Source organism: Etheostoma cragini, chromosome 21, assembly GCF_013103735.1.
Source record: "Etheostoma cragini isolate CJK2018 chromosome 21, CSU_Ecrag_1.0, whole genome shotgun sequence".
In the NCBI taxonomy this organism is placed as follows: Eukaryota; Metazoa; Chordata; class Actinopteri; order Perciformes; family Percidae; genus Etheostoma; species Etheostoma cragini.
Window position 1 is genome coordinate 17,574,721 of NC_048427.1, and position 19,616 is coordinate 17,594,336.

General features: G+C 39.7%; 1 protein-coding gene across 1 annotated transcript; it reads left to right on the forward strand.

The window, feature by feature from the left end:
* Positions 1 to 223: 223 nt before the first annotated feature.
* On the forward strand, positions 224 to 5,925 carry LOC117936757 (cytochrome P450 26A1). The gene is made up of 7 exons (XM_034860131.1): positions 224 to 866; positions 1,282 to 1,506; positions 2,293 to 2,574; positions 3,044 to 3,193; positions 3,719 to 3,853; positions 4,843 to 4,989; positions 5,106 to 5,925. Exons 1-7 carry the CDS (start codon positions 678 to 680, stop codon positions 5,442 to 5,444), a joined length of 1,467 nt encoding a protein of 488 aa, XP_034716022.1. The 5' UTR covers positions 224 to 677; the 3' UTR covers positions 5,445 to 5,925.
* The last annotated feature ends 13,691 nt before the right edge of the window (positions 5,926 to 19,616 follow it).

Sequence of the window (19,616 nt, forward strand, 5' to 3'; positions counted from 1 at the left end):
CGGAAAAAGAAAGAATAATAATAATTCCTTCAGTTCCAATAGGGCCTTCGCCGCCTGTCGGCGCTCGGGCCCTAAAAACAAAAAGAAGGTGAATGGCACCAGTAAGTGAGACCCGCAGGGAGAAGGATTAAGACCCAATCCGCCTCTTTTTTTCATTTTTTTCCATTTGCTGAAGCAGCTCAAAATGTGCTGCTTAAAAGCTTTTTGCTCTTGAATGCAGGCCGCCCTGCAGGCATCATTACTAATCCCACAAACGGGGTTTAAGCCAAGGTAATGAGTGTGTAAACTAGCTGCCTTATTGCTAACAAAGGCGTCTTGGGACGCGCTCCCATTGTCTCGGAGGGAATCATCACCTTTTCTCAGTGAAATCCGCCGCGGATTGTCTGCGTGCAACAGGAGGTAGGGATTAAGGATGCGGGCCCTGGAACAAATGGCGAGGCCAAGTCAGCCCAGTACAGGCCGGAGGCGGGGCCGAACGACACCCACAATTAAAGATGAACTTTGAGTGAACTAATTTATCTGAGGGAGGAGAAGGTAGCAGGCTGCCCGCAGTCCTGGCAGCCTATAAAAGCGCGCAATGCGCAGCCCTGAAGTCTCATAGCTGACAGAGTTCCACCTGAACGCGCTTTTACGCATCTCTCCAACAAGACGCCGCTTGGCACTGACTCCGCTGCAACATGGCTCTGAACACCCTCCTGGCCACTTTCCTGTGCACCATCGTGCTTCCCATTCTGCTGTTCCTGGTGGCGCTGAAGCTTTGGGAGGTTTACATGATCCGAGGCAGAGACCCCGGCTGCACGAGCCCGCTGCCCCCGGGATCCATGGGCTTACCTTTCATTGGAGAGACGCTGCAGCTCATCCTGCAGGTAAGACGCGGGACACAGGCGCTGACGCCTACTTTCACACATCCACGTGGATGCTCCAGACACTCATGAGAAAATGTGATCAACTTTTTTTTTCTGAAATGTGTTTTCATAAAACCACATGAGCACTGTTTTCAACTCCATGAGACGTTTATGGCACCTACAGGGTTAATAGACTAATTGGAGTAAATATGCCATTTTAATTTAAAACTAATAGTGGTTTACAGGACGGCTTCATTCAGTTTTTAAGATTGAAACATATCATCATAATATTGTTTGATTTTAACATTTCTTTATGCAAATTCCTTGTAAGTTTAAGTTTTCTGATTCTGATTTTTAAATTGTATTTATTCTTAGTTGTTGCTTTGTGGATTTTGTATCTTAATTCATCTTTTTTTGTTTTGGTTCATGTTTGCAGAGGAGAAAGTTTTTGCGGATGAAGCGCCAGAAGTACGGTTACATTTACCGCACACACCTCTTCGGGAACCCCACGGTGCGCGTGACCGGAGCGGATAACGTCAGGCAGATTCTGCTGGGGGAGAACAGGCTCGTGTCCGTGCAGTGGCCCGCTTCTGTACGCACCATCCTGGGCTCGGATACACTGTCTAACATGCACGGAGCCCAACACAAAACCAAGAAAAAGGCAAGCTAGGATTTCATTACATTTCTTTACTTCATATTGACTTTCAGCATCACAGTGAATATATAAGTTGGCTTTATCAATTTCTCAGTATAGTCTCAGATTCCCATTAACCTGTTATTGGTTGGTACACATGGTCCTATGACACTGTTACTTCAAGTTGGATTTGATGGCACATTCATTAGTCAAATGAAAAGCACATATCTTGAATTCATTTCTTCCTATATCTTAATTTATGTTATTTGGCAGCGCAAAAAACTAACGTAATTGTTGTACATTTTTAAGTAATTCATATTTAATTCATCATTGAATCATAAAAACGTATACTCTTCTTAGGAAGTGAGATTATATAAGCTTTATTTCAGACCTAGGGGGATCCATATCACAATAAAAACATACACAAACACAAAAATACAGAATACAGAGCCTAGTATACAGACATTAATGTTAATATACAGACATGTTTGCCAGTGGTTTCACAGTCTGGAAGAGAATCTGACAGAACTGCGTACAGGCTTAGCCAAAACAGTGATTATGTCATTTTCTAAATCAGATACCCAACACATAAATCTATATTGTTTTTGCTTGTCCAGTTAGAACATATTCACCCAATAGAAATCAACTTTTCCTTTTGCAGTGCACTAAGACAACATCATAAGATCTTCTCTGTCCTCATGTCAAATTGAGCGCATTGGCGAAAATATTCATTACGCAGAAATGCGTTTCTAGCATATGCATGGACGTTCGCATGCATAAATCTAACACATCTTCCTTCTTGCGCTTCTCCAGGCCATCATGCAAGCTTTCTCCCGCGAGGCTCTGGAGCTCTACATCCCCGTCATTCAGGAGGAGGTGCGGGCTGCAGTGGAGCAGTGGGTGGCCAAGGACTCATGCGTGCTGGTCTACCCAGAGATGAAGCGGCTGATGTTCCGCATCGCCATGAGGATCCTACTGGGCTTCGAGCCGGAGCAGATTAAGACAGACGAGCAGCAGCTGGTGGAAGCTTTCGAGGAAATGATCAAGAATTTGTTCTCGCTGCCCATTGACGTGCCTTTCAGCGGACTGTACAGGGTGAGAGACAAGCACATGATCCTAACTACCCATGGGGTCGTTTTTTTAAAGAGTCTATAAAGATGTGAATCAAATGTCAAAATGAACCATGAAAGGACATGCATAGATGCATGACTAGGGGTTGTTATGGATAGTTTGATGATGTAATTTAGAAATTATTTTAGATTTTACGTCTACGTTTGTGTAAGTCTTTTTGTTGTGGTTTTTAAAAGCCGTTATAGGTTTCTACCACAACCTCAGATGTCTTTTTATACACTTAACTCAACAAAGTTGATTGACCATACCAAGGATTTGGCATATTACATCATAGCCAATGTTTAAAAGCATGCTGGTATAAAAAAGACCTGCTATGCTGAAAAATTACCTAAGGTCTAGATTTACCTTCTTACAATATGTGTCTCATCTGGCCTCCATTCATTCTTCCCTCCCTTATTTCCACCTCTCCTCTGTCCATCTTCCTGTCCTCCAGGGTCTGAAGGCGAGGAACTTCATCCACTCCAAGATAGAAGAGAACATCAAGAAGAAGGTGCAGGATTCAGACAAGGAGCCCAAACACAGAGACGCTCTGCAGCAGCTGATCGACAGCAGCAAGAACAGTGGGGAACCGTTCAGCATGCAGGTAGAGACATAATCTAATTTTTCATTTTATTTCAAGCTTATTATGTTTAGGTACAGATACTAAGACATAAACATGTGTGCAACAAATATCTGATAGATAGATAGATAGATAGATAGATAGATAGATAGATAGATAGATAGATAGATAGATAGATAGATAGATAGATAGATCTTGAAACTGTACAGCATCACAGCATTTATAAATATTGCTAAATTTCCAATGCCATAAAAAACAAAACAAAAAAACATTGTCACATTAAAATACCCCCTCCCCGCACAGACACACACACAGACACACACATGCACACAAACATACACGCACACACTCCCAAGCCACCCCACCTCTATAGGTGACTACAGGCCTGATCATCAATTAATAACCTCTTGAGTTTAATTTTAGAAAGCATCACATCTACATTGTTGCACCATACTAAAAAACAAATAAAAGTGTCTTATGTCATTTATACAAGCCATTGCTTTGGTCGGGGCCGGAACTAATTTTAAGTGTCAACATTTGTGTTTCCAGGCCATTAAGGAGTCTGCTACAGAGCTGTTGTTCGGGGGCCATGAAACCACAGCGAGCACAGCCACCTCTCTGGTCATGTTCCTGGGCCTGAACCCTGAAGTTGTGGATAGACTAAGGCAGGAACTGATTGAAAAGGTAATTTCACTGTACAATTACACCGCGGTCTCAATATCAGTCCGTTGTAACTTTGGATTATTCTCATTCAAAATCATATGCAATATGAGCAGGAAAACGTCATTCTTGAATTTGCAAACCGCCAAAAAAGGTCTCAACTCAAACTCTAACCACTACCTTCATGCAAGCTTTTATCCCCATCTCATGGTCTGTCATCAGCAAATTAAGCTTGCTTGGTTGTCATGCTAATTCACATGATGACATCTGAGCTATCTCCATGACAACTAGGCAAATTCTAGCCCCTGGGGAAGACCATGAGGTGTAGTGCAAAACCCTGAGGTCAAAGTTAGTGAGAGAATTATGAGTAATCTGATGCAATCCACTAATACTGTATCTGAAGTCTCTTATATAGACCTTAGTGGTCCCCTAATACTGTATCTGAAGTCTCTTTCCCAAAATTCAGCCTTGGTGCAGAATTACAGCCACTATAGCCAGTCCCACAATGAGCTTTCCTCAGTATGTGCCATTTCTGAGTCTGTAAATTTTGAGGAGGGGGACCTCATAAGGGGCAAGATTCCAGATTGGCCCATCTGAGCTTTAATTTTCTCAAAGGCACAGCAGGATACCCAGGGCTCGGTTTACACCTATCACCATTTCCAGCCACTAGGGGACTAGGCAGGCTGGGGGGAACGCATTAATGTTAAAAATCCTCATAAAGTGACGTTTTTTATGCCATGAGACCTTTAAAGCCTGATCAGGAGCCAGATCAGGTAACACTGCTGAGTTTCTATACAACTGGGCTTGTCTGTACTTGGAAGGCCGGCAGGACTAATGCGTAAAGGACCGAAGTATGGATAGATTGTTTTCACCCATTGGGGTCTGGGTCTGTCTGGGTGACATAAACAACCACAACGCACAATTCCATTACTCACCAACAATCATTTTACTTCGTTAGACCGGTTCTACCGTCCTTCCCTTCTACTCACATGCCAATTTTTCTCTGTCTTCAGGAGGAGCAGGGGATGGACCTCCATAGTCTGAACATTGAGTCCTTGGAGCAGTTGAAGTACACCGGCTGTGTAATTAAAGAGACTCTAAGAATCAACCCTCCGGTTCCTGGAGGCTTCAGAGTGGCCCTCAAGACCTTTGAACTCAATGTAAGTTGACAAAGAGCTCTAAATCTGTGAAAGGCAGATTGAGACAAGAGATGAGACACAACTGAAAACCTGCATCAAACTGTGTGCTCACTGATTATTTCCCCTCACCACTTCAGGGTTACCAAATTCCCAAAGGCTGGAACGTCATCTACAGCATTTGTGACACCCATGATGTGGCAGAGATGTTCCCCAACAAGGAAGACTTCCAGCCGGAGCGCTTCATGACCAAACCCTCGGGCGACTCCTCCAGGTTCCAGTACATCCCGTTTGGAGGGGGCTCTAGGATGTGTGTGGGGAAAGAGTTTGCTAAGATCCTGCTTAAGATCTTCCTGGTGGAAGTGGTCACAAAGTGTCACTGGACTCTTTTAAATGGGCCTCCGACCATGAAAACAGGACCTACCGTCTATCCTGTGGACAATCTGCCAACAAAGTTTACCAGCTATGTACAAAATTAAACTAAAATGACAAGAGTTTATGTTTCCTAAAAGCAGTGTAGAGTGAAATATGAGGTTTCCCAAAAGTCTCAAATCATGTGTTTTACCTTCGAATCCACAGGGGGAACTACTACTTGGGGAGTTTTTTGGAATTCCTCTGTGCACTAAAGAATCAAAGGCCGCATTTACACATTGATCTTCATTTTTTTGGCGCGACATCAATTGTACATATTGTAGATGACCTGAGAACGTATTTTACATTTTATTTTATGATATATTGAATGTGTGTAAATCTAAATATATATGTTTTGTTTGAACAAACTAAACGCGAGGCACTATACATAGACATGGAACACTTTAATCAGCTCAGAGGTGTATCTATAGAATTATGTACATATGTAATGTAGAGTCTGTTTATATAACTTTTGTATCTTACTCCAACTTATTTAAATGACTTATGTTATATTGTATGGGCGTTTTATTTAATAAACTTTTATGCAAAGAATTTAGTTTTTTGTTGTTTTATTCAAATGAAAGGGTTAAACTATAATGTATTAAAAGAATTTGTCAACATTTTTGAGATTTTTTGGGGGAAATATTGTCTAGAGTAAGGTTAGCCTAGCTTAGCATGGAGAGTGGAAGCATGGGGAGAGAGCTAGCCTGACAGTTAAAGTGCAATTTTACAAGTGTTTATTTAAAAGTGTTTCTGTTGTCACTGCTGTCAGAGTCAGGCCAAAAAACCCTGCTCCCACTCCTTGGGCCAAGCTAGGCTAACGACATTCTGACTCCAGCTTCATATGTCACACACCAAAATGAGATTGATTTCAATCTTCTCATAACTCTAATTAAGAAAACATATCTGTCATGTATTTGTCGGATAAAGTTACCTGACAAATCTTAAGCTTAAGGAAAAAAAACGTTTATTCAAATTGATAAATTTGTTTTACTGCAGTACTCATGATCAGCAATCACTACTTCATTAGAATATAATACAAAACAAAAGTCGTTAGTGATCTCTGTGAGTGAAAATGTCGAGATTAAGAGCATCTCTGATGATCTCTTATTTGAAAAAAAGGTAAAGTTTGTTGATAACAGTGGATGTAGGCCTATTTACTCTGTGGACACAAAGGGTGGGTGGTCCACACACACACATTCAATTATCCTTACATAATCAATAAGTGAGGGGAAAAGGAAAATAAGAGAGAAATCTGGAATCCATAGAAGGAGGGAAAGCAAAGCAGAGGGTTGATGACCCTGGCAGATGAGCGGACAGAGGGTGAAACAGAGTTCATACCGATCAGTTGAATTTCAGGGCACTGAACCAGTATAGACCTTCAGTCGATGTAGGCCAGAGATGAGGTCAACATATTAAGGATAACAAATGGATTGCTGTTGAATTTTTTTACGTTGCAGTGGTCAAAAAGTTGACTGATCAGACGATCTGGGTGGGGAAAGGTCTAGTTTGCTCGAAACCTTGCTCAGAATCTAAACAAAGTGTATTGGATTCATTTTTTCTGTTAATGAAAAATGCAAGGAAACTATAACTGCAAACCCAAATTATTATTATTCCACAATATCAAAAGAGCTGGTTAGTGATCTGCTGCATGTATTGGCAGATTCACAGTAATCGGATTCCTTTGTACATGGACAACAGAGATATGCCGATTACAATGCTGAAGGTAAGACGTGAGTGGATCTTCGGGTTCCTTGAAGCTTGTTTAAAAATCTGAAACTGTTATCAGAGCAACAAGTCCCTTTACAGTGAACCACATACATAAACTCATTTTCAGATAAAAATGGCTTGCTTTTTTGGATTCATAATGCAAGCGTTGTGATATAACAATGCTTTTAGATAACATGCAGGTTATTGTAAAATCACCATAACCTTTGATTATCACAACTAATTTCATTGTACTGTTTGTCCCTGTCCTTGCAATGTCAATACTGTTGCATCTAATAATATAATATAATAATATAATGACGCAAAGTAAAATACACTATTTTGAGATATTGGACCTCATTTATGAAATGTGTGTACGACCTAAAACACGCGAAGGGCATTCGCCAATTCCTACGCAAAACTCTATATTTGTCAATTTCAACGTGAGTGTAGGCTGCAAAAAAATGTCACGTCTGGTCTGACATTGGGTACGCAAGTTTGGGAGTCAGGGTGGTCAGCACGTAACAGGAGAAGGAGAAGTCATCAGTTGATCACTTATCAACAGAGACGGTAAAAGTACTCACTGCCCGTACTTAAGTAGAAGTACAGATACTTGTGTTAAAAAATACTCTGGTAAAAGTAGAAGTACTGATTTAACTTCTTTACTCAAGTAAAAGTAACGACGTACAGGGTTGGAAATTTACTTAAATTATTAAAGTAAAAGCAGCCTTGTGAATGACAACCAATTTTTTTTGCAAAGCTACCCGGACCACACACGTGTTACTGAAGAGCACGCTGAGGAACTTCAGTGGACATGGATTAAAGGCTCTTTCAGTTTTACATAGAATTGCCTACATTTTCAATGGATGTCGGCCAACAGGCCTAAAACATCCCATATGTGATTATTGTGACAGAGACTGGGACTGCACTCTTTAACAAGACTCTGACTGAGTATCAAGACATGAATTCATCTAGTTTCTTCTTCCCCTTAACATTTAAAGAAATGTACATGTACATTAGAGGATGGATACCCGACCCGAGCCCGACGGTACCCGACGGGCCGGGCCGGGTTCAAACAGATTTTTAGAAAGGATGCTCCGGTTCGGGTCGGGCTCGGTCACATCAGCGGGATAAGGCATTGAACATTTTTTTGTTTAAACTCATTCTTTTTTCCTGTTTATAACTTTTGGGTTTTTATTTCTATTGGTTTGTTTTTTCTTTTTCGCTTGCTTATTTACTGTTTGGGTCTTACTGAATTTTACAAATTTTTATCATGTGAAGCACTTTGCTACTTTGTCTGTTAAAGGTGCTATATCAAGTCAACCTATTATATTACATTCTCAGCAGCGGCAGCAAGGCATTAAACTAAACATGTACAGTATATGTGTGAGTGAATGCTGAATTACCGCATCTCTTATTGGGGCGGCTTATCTATACAGGTTAAGCAAGGTATTTATTTTACTCAGATTTACTGACATAATCCCCCACATATGATGTTAATAAAAGCGGGCTTTCCACACAAACAAACGTACATGTGTCATTAGTATGAGAAACAAATGCGATTTTAACTGTGTCGGGCTCGGGTCGGGCTCGGACATAAATCTCTTAATACCTGTCGGGCTCGGGTCGGGTTCGGTTACTGCTCTGTCAGGGCTCGGACAGAAAAATCCGGCCCGATCCGCACTCTAATGTACATGGGTGTGCTCAAATATGGTTTCTGGAAAAAAAATAAAGGATAAATATGAATATGAACATGAATACCGGTAACTAAACTGACATTCATTAAGAAGTTCCCCAGCACATTGGCCAGGAGACATTCTTGATGCCTACTATCTCAAACATGTCTCCGATAAGGCCGAGGATGATGGGAATGTGTTCCTGCTTGTCTGTTGAATCTTATGCAATCTCTGTTTTCTTCATTTGCAATCGTGTCGCCCTCCACACTTCTATGTGCTAACGTTAGCTGCAACTATTTTGCCGCAAATGAATGCCGCCGAGCTTGGTGGTGGTCAAGTACATCGTATAGTCCCATCCAATTAGACTGAATATGGTATTGATGAAGTGACCTATAGTAACGGTAACTCCAGTGAAATGATTTGAAACTTGTTGGTGAGGACTAGATAAGGACTGGATATAAAATTGATTTGAGTTTCCAACTTCACCCCAAGTGTGTCTGTTTACACATGGACGGAGACAACTTCTCTCTTTTGATGCCTTATTTCAATCAAGCAGCATGCAGCTAACAAGCTAACAGGTGAAGAACGCAAACAACAAAACCACTAGCTAACTTAATTTGAATTTGCAAAAATCATAGACCAATACATCAACAGACTTAAATCAACTGAACATAAGTTATAAGACTTACAACGACACACCTGCTCGAGATAGTAAAAGTAAGTAGTATAAAAGCAAAGTATTTGTACTTTGATACTCCCATCTCTGTTGTAGGAGGACAGAGGCGGGAAACGTTCTCTTGTGTTTACTGTTTAACAGTGATGGAAGTGTGGAAACAGTGGGAACATTGTGGAGCACATTGTAGAACAAAATGACTCCTTTGAACATGCAGGAGCACAAATAAACGGGTTCTCTAAACTGATTGAACGTTTCTTCAAGTATCCTCGTTATTTAAGCACATGTAAACACAGGGAGTGACGGCGAATGTTCGAAAGTGTCAATCTAATCAGCAACATCTAATATTTTAACTGCATGAATTTGTAGCACTTTATAGAAGTGTTCACTTAGCCAGTGAAAGCCAGTGTTTTTGCAAGCTAACAGTGGATTTACTGGCAGATGTGCTTTGGCCACTTTTAAGTTGTTTCTCTTTCTGGTGCCCTTCTGATTTACACCAACTCCACTCCACAGTAACTTCTTAGCATTGTACTGTTGTCCCTGGCCCTTGTTTATTACGCTGCTACTTGTGATTATTGGATCCAAAAATGCTGAACTGTTGTCCCTATTGTAAGTCACTGTTGATAAGAGTTTCAGCTTAATGGCCAAATTGTAATAGTAAATTGTTGCTGACACCTTTATGTCCAGCCATCCTATCCCCGTTAGTCCACCCCTCGAACGATGTGAATGAACTTCTCTGAACTTTGCCTTCTCTCCTCATTCTAAAGAGCGTCTGCTTCCCTCCATTGTTCACCTACACCCAGTGGAGACAAAACTTTGCATGGCCAAGGCCATTTTCGTCTACATTTGTGACCATTGTACTGAATTTACAACACGGTTGAAAGAGGCTTGAATCTAGCTTGCTTTCAATTAGATCCTTAGGCCTGAACATGGTCCAGAGTAAATCATTGTTATAGCCACAGAAGTAGTGTTATTGAAAGCAACACTTTTATACACCAAACCACTTTGTTGCCATGAACAGTGCATGTGAGAGGTGAACGGTGGAGGCTGGAGGAAGCAGAGACAACCGCAGAAATGAAAAGAGTGAGAAAAAGAGAACAAAAACCTGCTTTAAAAGGTTTTTTTTGTGTTTGTTTTCAAGCTTTACATTTTGTTCAGGGCCCTAACAATCAAACAAATGGTCAGCAGAAGAAGGAAATAATCTTATCAAATTGTCCTATAATGTGTGCTTAATCAGGCACAGTAGGCACAACTTCAATGGTTATTTGGTCTGATGACCAAGGTCATTTAGAGTCAATCGGCTTACAGAGTCTGTGCTGGAGAAGTCAGTGCAAGTCAATGGGAGTGTTAATTCCTTAAACTGCGTTTGCACAGCGTCTGCTGGCCCCTCGACCCCTGCTGTGGGGTCATATGAGTGCCCAATAAGAGATGCTAATGGCGTCGTTAGCATGGCTGTTGGTGGCTCACTGTGATTATTCATAATTTGAGAGAATGTTGACAAGTTCAGCAGGTCAGATAGAGTTCAGCACCCTGGGAGAGGTGCTTATTCCATCCACACTCCTTTATCACACAAGTACTCCGATCAAGGTTTACCTACTGAGATTTCTTGAATATTAAAGGGGATCATTTGCAAATGACTGAAGCCTATCACCTAACTGTTATACACAAATTATTTTTGGTGGCGATGGGGGGTAGGGTATTATCAGGTGTTTACTCTTTCCAAAATAAAAGCCCTAAATATTGTTGGAATACAGTCAAGAAAGGGGCACGGGCAGAGAGGTTGAAGGGAAGCAGGTAACGGAAAATAATCACAGTCACGTTAATTAAAGATGAATTACAATAACTCTTTATTTACAGAGTTTGTGAATAATTGGTGGTTACATCACATCATGGACGGCTGTGGCTCAGTGGTTGGTGGTTTGATCCCTGGCCCTGCAGTCTTATGTCTAAGTGTCCTTGGACCCCCGAGTTGTCTCCAATGCTACGCCTAGTGTTTATGGTGAATGGTTCCTTCACTATATGAAAGCACTTTGAGTGGTCGTTAAGACTAGAAAAGCGCTATGTAAGAACAGGCCATTTACATCATTTCAGGTCTTATTGGTGTCTCTTAAAACCTGTAACACACAAGGCCTCTGTGTCAAACCTGGGAATAGATTCAGGAGGAAACTCAACAAAATAGATCAATTGAACATTATCCATTGTTTGAGTAACTGTCTTACATTAGCATTACATTGCTGTGGTTTGAAAGCAACAGTCGGGCATTTTACCACATCATTGCCACCTCGTTAAGGGCACAGCATGGTCTCTGTACCAATCGTGCCAAGTAAGCTAAATGAGATTGCTGTTCATTGACCACAGTTCAGTGTTCAACCCTTGTGTTGTCTTCCCATCATTCTTCATCTTTTGGCGCTTTTTCCAATGTTTTTGCTGTTTTTTTCTACCCTTTTTGAAGAAATTCATAGCCAATAAACCTAAATTTTATAACATTATACAAAAACAATTAATTTCTCTTTAAAATGCCATGAAATTCCATAAAACAACCGAAATTCTGTGAAAGTAATCATTCATTTTTGCCTGAAGAACATTGTATGGCATCCATGTTGTTTTTAGGCAATTTGGTTGAAAGAAAGCCAAGATCCTGAGATTAAAAATGAAAAAAAAACTGGTCAATTTGACCCGAGGACAACATGGGGGTTCCCTCCAGGCTTGTCACAGTGCGGTGCATCCTTGACTTTGCTGGGCAGACCCCCAGGTGGTAAGGTTTCCCCCCTTAAGGCTGTTTTATGGTTCTGTGTAGAATCGACGCATACCCCCACAGACCCCTACCTCATCGCTAGGCCGTGGCTTGGTAGCGTTGCATTTCCTCCGACTCATTTCCTGGTTCTCCTTCTCCATAAACAACATGAAATCAAAAAGAGGGTTGACATTTCCTGCTACAGATTTCCCCCTGTGGTCAGAAAGAACACAGGAGACAATATAATATACATAATAATAATCAACTGGATACATTACAAGCATGCAACTGAAATACACAACAAATAGGAGTTTCGGCCATGTAATACTGTAGATTTAGGACAAAAGGGGTAAATCACCAAGTTTCAGAGCAAAAATATGTATAAAGGCATATTTATTATTAATGTAATACATATTCATATTTCTAAGTGGGATATACTGTATAAACAGTAAGTACGTGGGATTGTCTGGAATCTGGCAATATAATAACCATTGTGGTGGGTTACACAGCCTAAGCAATTTACAAAATTGTCTGTGCTGATATACATTTTTTACATGAGAATTCATTATAATTTTGCAGACCATGTAGAAATTTTGTTGCAATTTCAAAACCAGATTACTCGGGAACCGCTTGTTGTACTGATGCATGTGTTACTTGAAGAGTTTGAGGTATTTTCACCAAGAGTAATGGGTGTGCAGAGATTTATGCATAATGTAAATGTGATAACATTTCATGTAAGCCACATTCTCATTAGGGTCTGATCATAGAATCACCCCTGCTGCTACTTCATACATCATACACCTCAGAGGCGAAGGGGACTGTTGTAATGTTTATTGAGCTACACTTATCTGACAGCTTTTGCTTTATTGCTTCAGGCTTGTTTTTGCAACTTTCATTGAGTATCAGATAAAATAAAAACTATTGAGGAACTAGTTTCCTTTGACATTGATGCAGTAAACAAGATTACTGCAGTTGGCAGCAGAGAAACAAGCTACATTGTACAGTAAGTTAATATAATAATTGTCCAGCTTGTATTTAAAAGTGCTCGTTTGGCTTATGACAGACTCAGATTAACATTCTAAGTGTCTGACAACATCATGCAAAGTATTTTTAAGGAGGTAAACCTTTTTGTTAAAGAAAACATAAAAGTCTGTGAAATTGCGTTCGCTAAACCCACCAGACTCTATGTAAATATTCAGTGATTTTAGCATCGTAAAATACAGCATTCTAAAACATCTCTGAGCTCTGAGCAGTGCTTGCTCTGGCTGTCTTGAGCCTGCGCGTGTAGGGTGTGCAACTATAGGCTAGGTTTGATCAGTGTTTTCTTTCTTTCGTTCCAATTTCGGGTCTGTCTGTCACAGTGAAAACCGGGGATATTTTCGGGGACAGGTCACCAAAACCGGAAACCGGGGACATCTGGTCACACCAGCTCAAAATGCCATTCAACTGACAGACTTTGTTGTGTTTGATTGCTAGCTTGTAGCTAAGCTAGCAGTCATTTGAAAAACCTTTTAGCTATCTATGATAGTTTGATTGCTAACGTTAGATCAAAACGTCATTCAGCTGACAGCGTTTGTTGTGTTTGTTGTTAACTTGTAGCCAGCAGTGAACAAACTCCATTAAGTAGACCCACTTTTACTGTATTGACATTACAGAAGTCTGTTGTTAGCATCTTGTATGCTACTAGTCGCGACTCAAATCTGCACTTGACTCACATCGGGGGGTGACAGCTATGTGCAGGTGGGGTTTGTGTTGTTCTAGGGGTTGGAGCTGGAGGTGTCAGTTTGATTCAGTGCCTCCACAGTTAGCTGCTATAGATGACTTCACTGTTCACAGTTGAACGTAAAACATCTGACAGCAGAATAACCTCTGTCATCCTGTGTGCTGAATAGGACAACAACACAAGTAGGGGTGTAGATAAGGGAAATGAGACAGGAAAGGAAAGAGATCCGGGGAAAACATGTCAAAAAATGTAATCTCAGCATTAACATGCCAGAATTTGACAAATGGTGAAAACCAAAAGGGAAGCAGCAACATACTGCTATGCTACAGAAAGAGGTTTACCCATGTTTGTCATTCTCAAAGCATGAACAAACTTCTAATGCACTTGTTATAGTCCCAGCCAAAACCAGTAAATTGGAAACTAGGTGATTAGGTAGTGGGCACTGAATGTTTACGAAAGCTCTCGGATGTTACCTTTTTATTTTTTGTTCAGTTTAGCTTGTATTTTTCATCCTACAAGCTGTGGCGGAGGAACATTCTCAATTCTCCTCTAAAAGTTGATGTCCACAATTAAGCACATGACACCTTTAAGTGACCTTATTACGTGTCATGTAAGCATTTTATTGAGGACCATGGAGAACTTGCCACACTTGGATATAGAAACTAAACTTCATCCACACGCCCACAGCGTCTCCTAGCAGAGAATACAGCTCAATTTTTTTCACAATTTTGACACCAAATGTATATACTGTACTTTTTTTTGATCACTCAGATTTAAATGGGTAGTTAATAACACATTCTTCTGTGGTTTGATGACTCAAAACACGTTAATTTTTGCTATACCGTAACTGCAAAATGCTCTGATGAAGTCATCATTGTCACAAAACCTATAATTTGAAGTAATGAACCAAAATCTTGGAATGGTTTAACCCAGACTTTAAAACTGACAGCTTGTTGGTATAAGGAAGCTGCTGCTGAGAGGTCAAAAGTACCTGCTTCTGTCATTCAAAAACATGTTCATTCACCTTCTTGTCACATAAATACATTGCAAAAAATAGCTCTTATGTCATTAGTTGGTATTCAGTCAATCAACAGCCAGCAATAAAAGTAAGTACACTCTCTGAAAAATAGGTCAGGTGTCACGACAGATATATGAACTGTAAACCAAGATAGCAAGGGTTTTCCTGGTACTGTTAAATGAGCAGGAGTACACAGCTTCTTTGAACTGTATCTTTGTAGAAATGCATTGAGAAATGCTGGATTCCCCAATGGGTTACACTGTTTATTTGAATGGTAAGGGGTTGGGTTTTCAGTGCATGAGGCTTGGGGCAAAGCTAAGGTGCACCTGGGGCATGGACTCAGTTTCAGCAAGCCTACTAAAACTTAGAAAATAAATGATATTACATCGGTGAGTTCAAACTGCCTATTGTGTGTAATTTGGACTGACACTGAGATGCATGCTCTGTATCGTGTGTGGCGCTGCCACTATTGGCTTGATTTTCACTTCAACATTAGACGTCTTTTTTTTTTTATTTCTCCCATGGTTTGGTGCATTCACTAACCGTTCACCATTTGCCACTCTGGGAATTTTCTTTTATTACTTATCCCTTATGACAAACATCCAAACAGAAAAAGATCTTCACCTCGGCCACCAGTACCTCCAACGTCACACAAGAAGTTTCTTTCCGTCTGCAGCGGGATAACCTGTTGTGATTGGACAGAGACCGACATCAGGGCCAAATTTACTAAATTTCCATATTTATTTACGGGAGGAGGCAAGGAGGGGTTGGTGGCTTGTTCACGTGCGCTCAATTTCACATTGATTTTGATTTATAAAGGAAAGGTGTGCAGGACTTGGCGTACACCCAGTTTTATACATGTGGATATTTCTGTGTACTTTTCAAGTTTTGGCTGCCATCAACAGGTATGAAGTCTTTTATTCATGAGGCCCCTGGTATTTATTTCAAAAGCAATAACAACAAACCGCCTGCAGATTTTGGTCACAAATGCTGTGGTTAACAGGAAAGCATGGGGTCATGCTAGCAGCAGCCTCTGAAGTAAAGTCGGTTTTATTCACATAGCCCCAAATCACAAATTTGAGTAAACCTTCTTCTTCCAAGATGGAAGGCATGAATTTGATGCAATGATCTCACCTTACCACATCATTAGCAAATACGTATACCTTGTGGTGTCTTCACTTTTGGGATCCTCTTTTATCCCTCGGGTCAAATTGACCAGTGACTTATTTGGGGTTTTAAAAACAATTCTGTAAAAAAGTCTTAGTATATAGTATATCGTAAAAGGTCCTAGATTTCAATGCAGAATTTTTTTAATAAAAGTATAAGTAATAGGTTGCAGTGTAAGTTGGTTGGTCGAAAAAAATGATAACAAAATCTTAAAAGTAATAAAAAAGCCATTGAATAGTATGTTGAATAAGGTCATTAAAAAAGACATGGTACAGCATGTCAAAATAATTCATAGTATAGTAGGATGAATTAGTATGTCCGAAAAAGAAAAAAAAAGTCATAGTTTATTGAAAAAGTCAATTGTTATTGAAATAAAGTGATAAAAAAGTCAAAGTATGGTATTTCAAAAAGTCAAAAAGTCATAAAATGTCATCAGAAAGTTACAAAAATTATGGATGTATATATAACAAAGAAAGTCTGGAACAACATGCAAACTCCCCACAAAATGGCCTGTCCGGACAGGGGATCAAACCAATAGTCAGAGTTGCTGGTCCTAGTGCAAGAATATGGACGTTGAAAACAGTCATGTCATTATGTCAAAAAAAGCTGTTAAAGAGTCATAGTATAGTACGTTGAAACAAATTATAAAAAAACTCAAAGCATAATGTGTTGAAAAAGTGATAAAAACATAATATATAGTGTGTCAAAAAAGTCGAACACAACCACAAATATCCTTAAAGAGATGAACATTTTAAATTTTTAATGAATTTTGTAAATAAAAATATGTAGTAGGCACCCAAAAGTTGTACAGAAGTTTCCGATAACAACACCGGGAATCTGCTGAATCACTATTTAGACAATATTTGAACATTTTATACTAATCACACAACCTACAGCACAAACCGGAATTATTAAACTACAACAATAATTAGCAAATGTTAGCATGCTAAAGATACACCTGCTTAGCAACAGCATGTTACCATTCACATTGTGAACACGTTAGCACCATACTGACGTTAACATTTAGTTAAGTACAGCACTCACCCATTGGTGTCCTGTCACTTGTATTTTTTTACTTTGTAGAAATAATAAACTACAACAATAATTAGCAAATGTTAGCATGCTAAAGATTACACCTGCTTAGCAAAAGAATGTTACCATTCACACTGTGAACATGTTAGCACCATACTGACATTAACATCTAGTTAAGTACAGCACTCACTTAATGATGTCCTGCCACATGTATTTTATTACTTTGTGGAAATAAAAAATTACAACAATAATTAGCAAACGTTAGCATGCTAAAGATTACACCTGCTTACCAACAACATAGTACAATTTTCATTGTGAACATCTTAGCACCATACTGACGTTAACGTTTAGTTAAGTACAGCACTCACTTAATGGTGTCCTGCCACATGTATTTTATTGTTGTGTGTTTTATTTACCTAAAAAGTTGTGGTTCCATGTGGAATTAACTAGGATGGTTTCTTTAAGCATCATTAGTTAAAACCGGACCAACAATTTAATGATGTTGTTATTCTCTGAAAATGTAAATGCACACAGTCTGTGATACAAAGTTAGGGTTTTTATATGATATGTACAAATTGGAGCAAAATTATAATAGTTATTAGTGATATTACTGTCTGTGAACTATACAATTTATTTATATGACTTGATCTATGTATTCTTTTATGGTTACATTGTTTGTAGGCTCACAGTTTTATACCACATTGTCCTGAGAGCTCAGTGAAACAAGAGCAGTTGTTTTGGTCTTGGATGGGGAAATCCTCTCCGTTTCACTGCTGTCAAAGTCCACAGGGATTACAGCGTGCAGATTTTCCTGGCTGCCTATGCCCTCAAATATACTTTGCCAAGTTCAAAAGTTCAGCACAGCTTTGAACTCTGTAAGGGACTCTGGAGGCAGGCAGGAGGCAGGCAGGAGGCAGGCAGTCCGTTCTTCTGAATTGGTCTGTACTTACAACAACAGCTATTCCCAATAATGGTCAGGAAATACTTAGGTATAAGGGAGTTATTTAAGTGTACAGCCAATATGATAATAATATTAATGACTTTGTTTAGCAGGATTAGGTATACCATGATGGCGTGCACACAAACATACACACACGCTACTTCTACTGAATGAATACTTAGTGTAAAGTCATAGAGGCTGTTTGTAACTTAAACAATCATGTTTATTTAACTCTGTATAGAAATTACGCAGAAACCCTCTTTATTGTAAATATACATAAAACCCCACTGAAAGCCCTGAAGCTCTGGTTTGTGGGTTTAAAGTTTCATGAGGCTGTGACTATTCTAGAGGTCACAACAAGTCATTTTATACATTGAGGTCAAGTTTTAAAAAAACGAAGTCACTACAATGAAATGGGGAGTAACATCATCACATGAATATAATTGAGCTCATTGAATCCACAAGAATCTCAGCAGACCCAATGTGTGCAACTCGAAGAGAGATTAGGGACCCTGATCCGCAGAAGTATTAATTTCAGTTTTTCCCTTGTCAAAATTTATTTCCTGATAAGCTAGCACAACGTGGTTGGTACCAATGGATATGCTTAAAACAATTAGCTGATGTGCCAGATGGTTTGTAACACAGAAACATCTAAGAACTCGCCATCGGATACCGTTTGGAAAAGGGCAGGCACTTAAATTATCTGGCAGGTGATTGGATGAACCATTTGTCTACTTTCCGCCATTGTAATTTTGAACAGTCACGGCTGCCGCCACACTTAAAGAATACAATTAGCTGCCAGTTACCAGTCGCTGATTGGTTTAGTCTTCTGCTGTTTGGACACATTACACATCACCTGAAGCCTGACAAGATGGATTTTTTTGTGTCACATGTGACCCCACAATTCTCGCGTGATCTTGTGATATCGTGAGAATCAAGCTGCCATGCAAACCCTTGAGTTGTCTTCACGTCAAAATTGAAAATCAACACTTTTGTTGTTTTAATGATGTCTTTAGCTTTTCCTCATGTTGTTGTTTCTTTTTCAACACTTTTGACGCTTTTTGACACTATTTGGAAACCACTTCTTTAAAATTGAATAAGACACCTCAAAACAAAACATGGACAACATGGGGGTTAAAATGGAGCCTGTGGGTGTCTTGCAGTTACTATAATTTTCCCTGCAAGATAGAATCGGGAACAAACTTGTTTTGGTGGAACTAAGGGAAGTAAGCCATGGAATTAAAATGGCTGTTGGGGATTCCTCCGACTATTATATTTTGAAATGTGCCTGTCTGTACACGAGCGCTGTCATTTACAGAGAAACATCAGTAAGATATCAATGAATGCTAGGGCTGCATTGAAATGCATTTTAATTTTTTTATACATTTTTGAAATGACTGTTGGGTGTGTGATGACAATTTTACTCTTATTTTACTTAGATAAATATGAACATAATTTGATTGTTGGTTCTAGCGCGGAGGATGTTTCCCGAATCGACCAGAGTTTAGAGAGCGATACAAAGAAAGCGGTAGGTACCGTAACGGACATCTTGCGCTCGTACCTCGACTGT

Bases quoted from the DNA above. Each gene is read 5' to 3' on its own strand.
- LOC117936757 (XM_034860131.1), top strand. From the start codon at position 678: ATGGCTCTGAACACCCTCCTGGCCACTTTCCTGTGCACCATCGTGCTT. The intron at 867-1,281 runs GTAAGACGCGGG...TCATGTTTGCAG, and splicing joins CGCTGCAGCTCATCCTGCAG to AGGAGAAAGTTTTTGCGGAT. The intron at 3,854-4,842 runs GTAATTTCACTG...CTCTGTCTTCAG, and splicing joins GGCAGGAACTGATTGAAAAG to GAGGAGCAGGGGATGGACCT.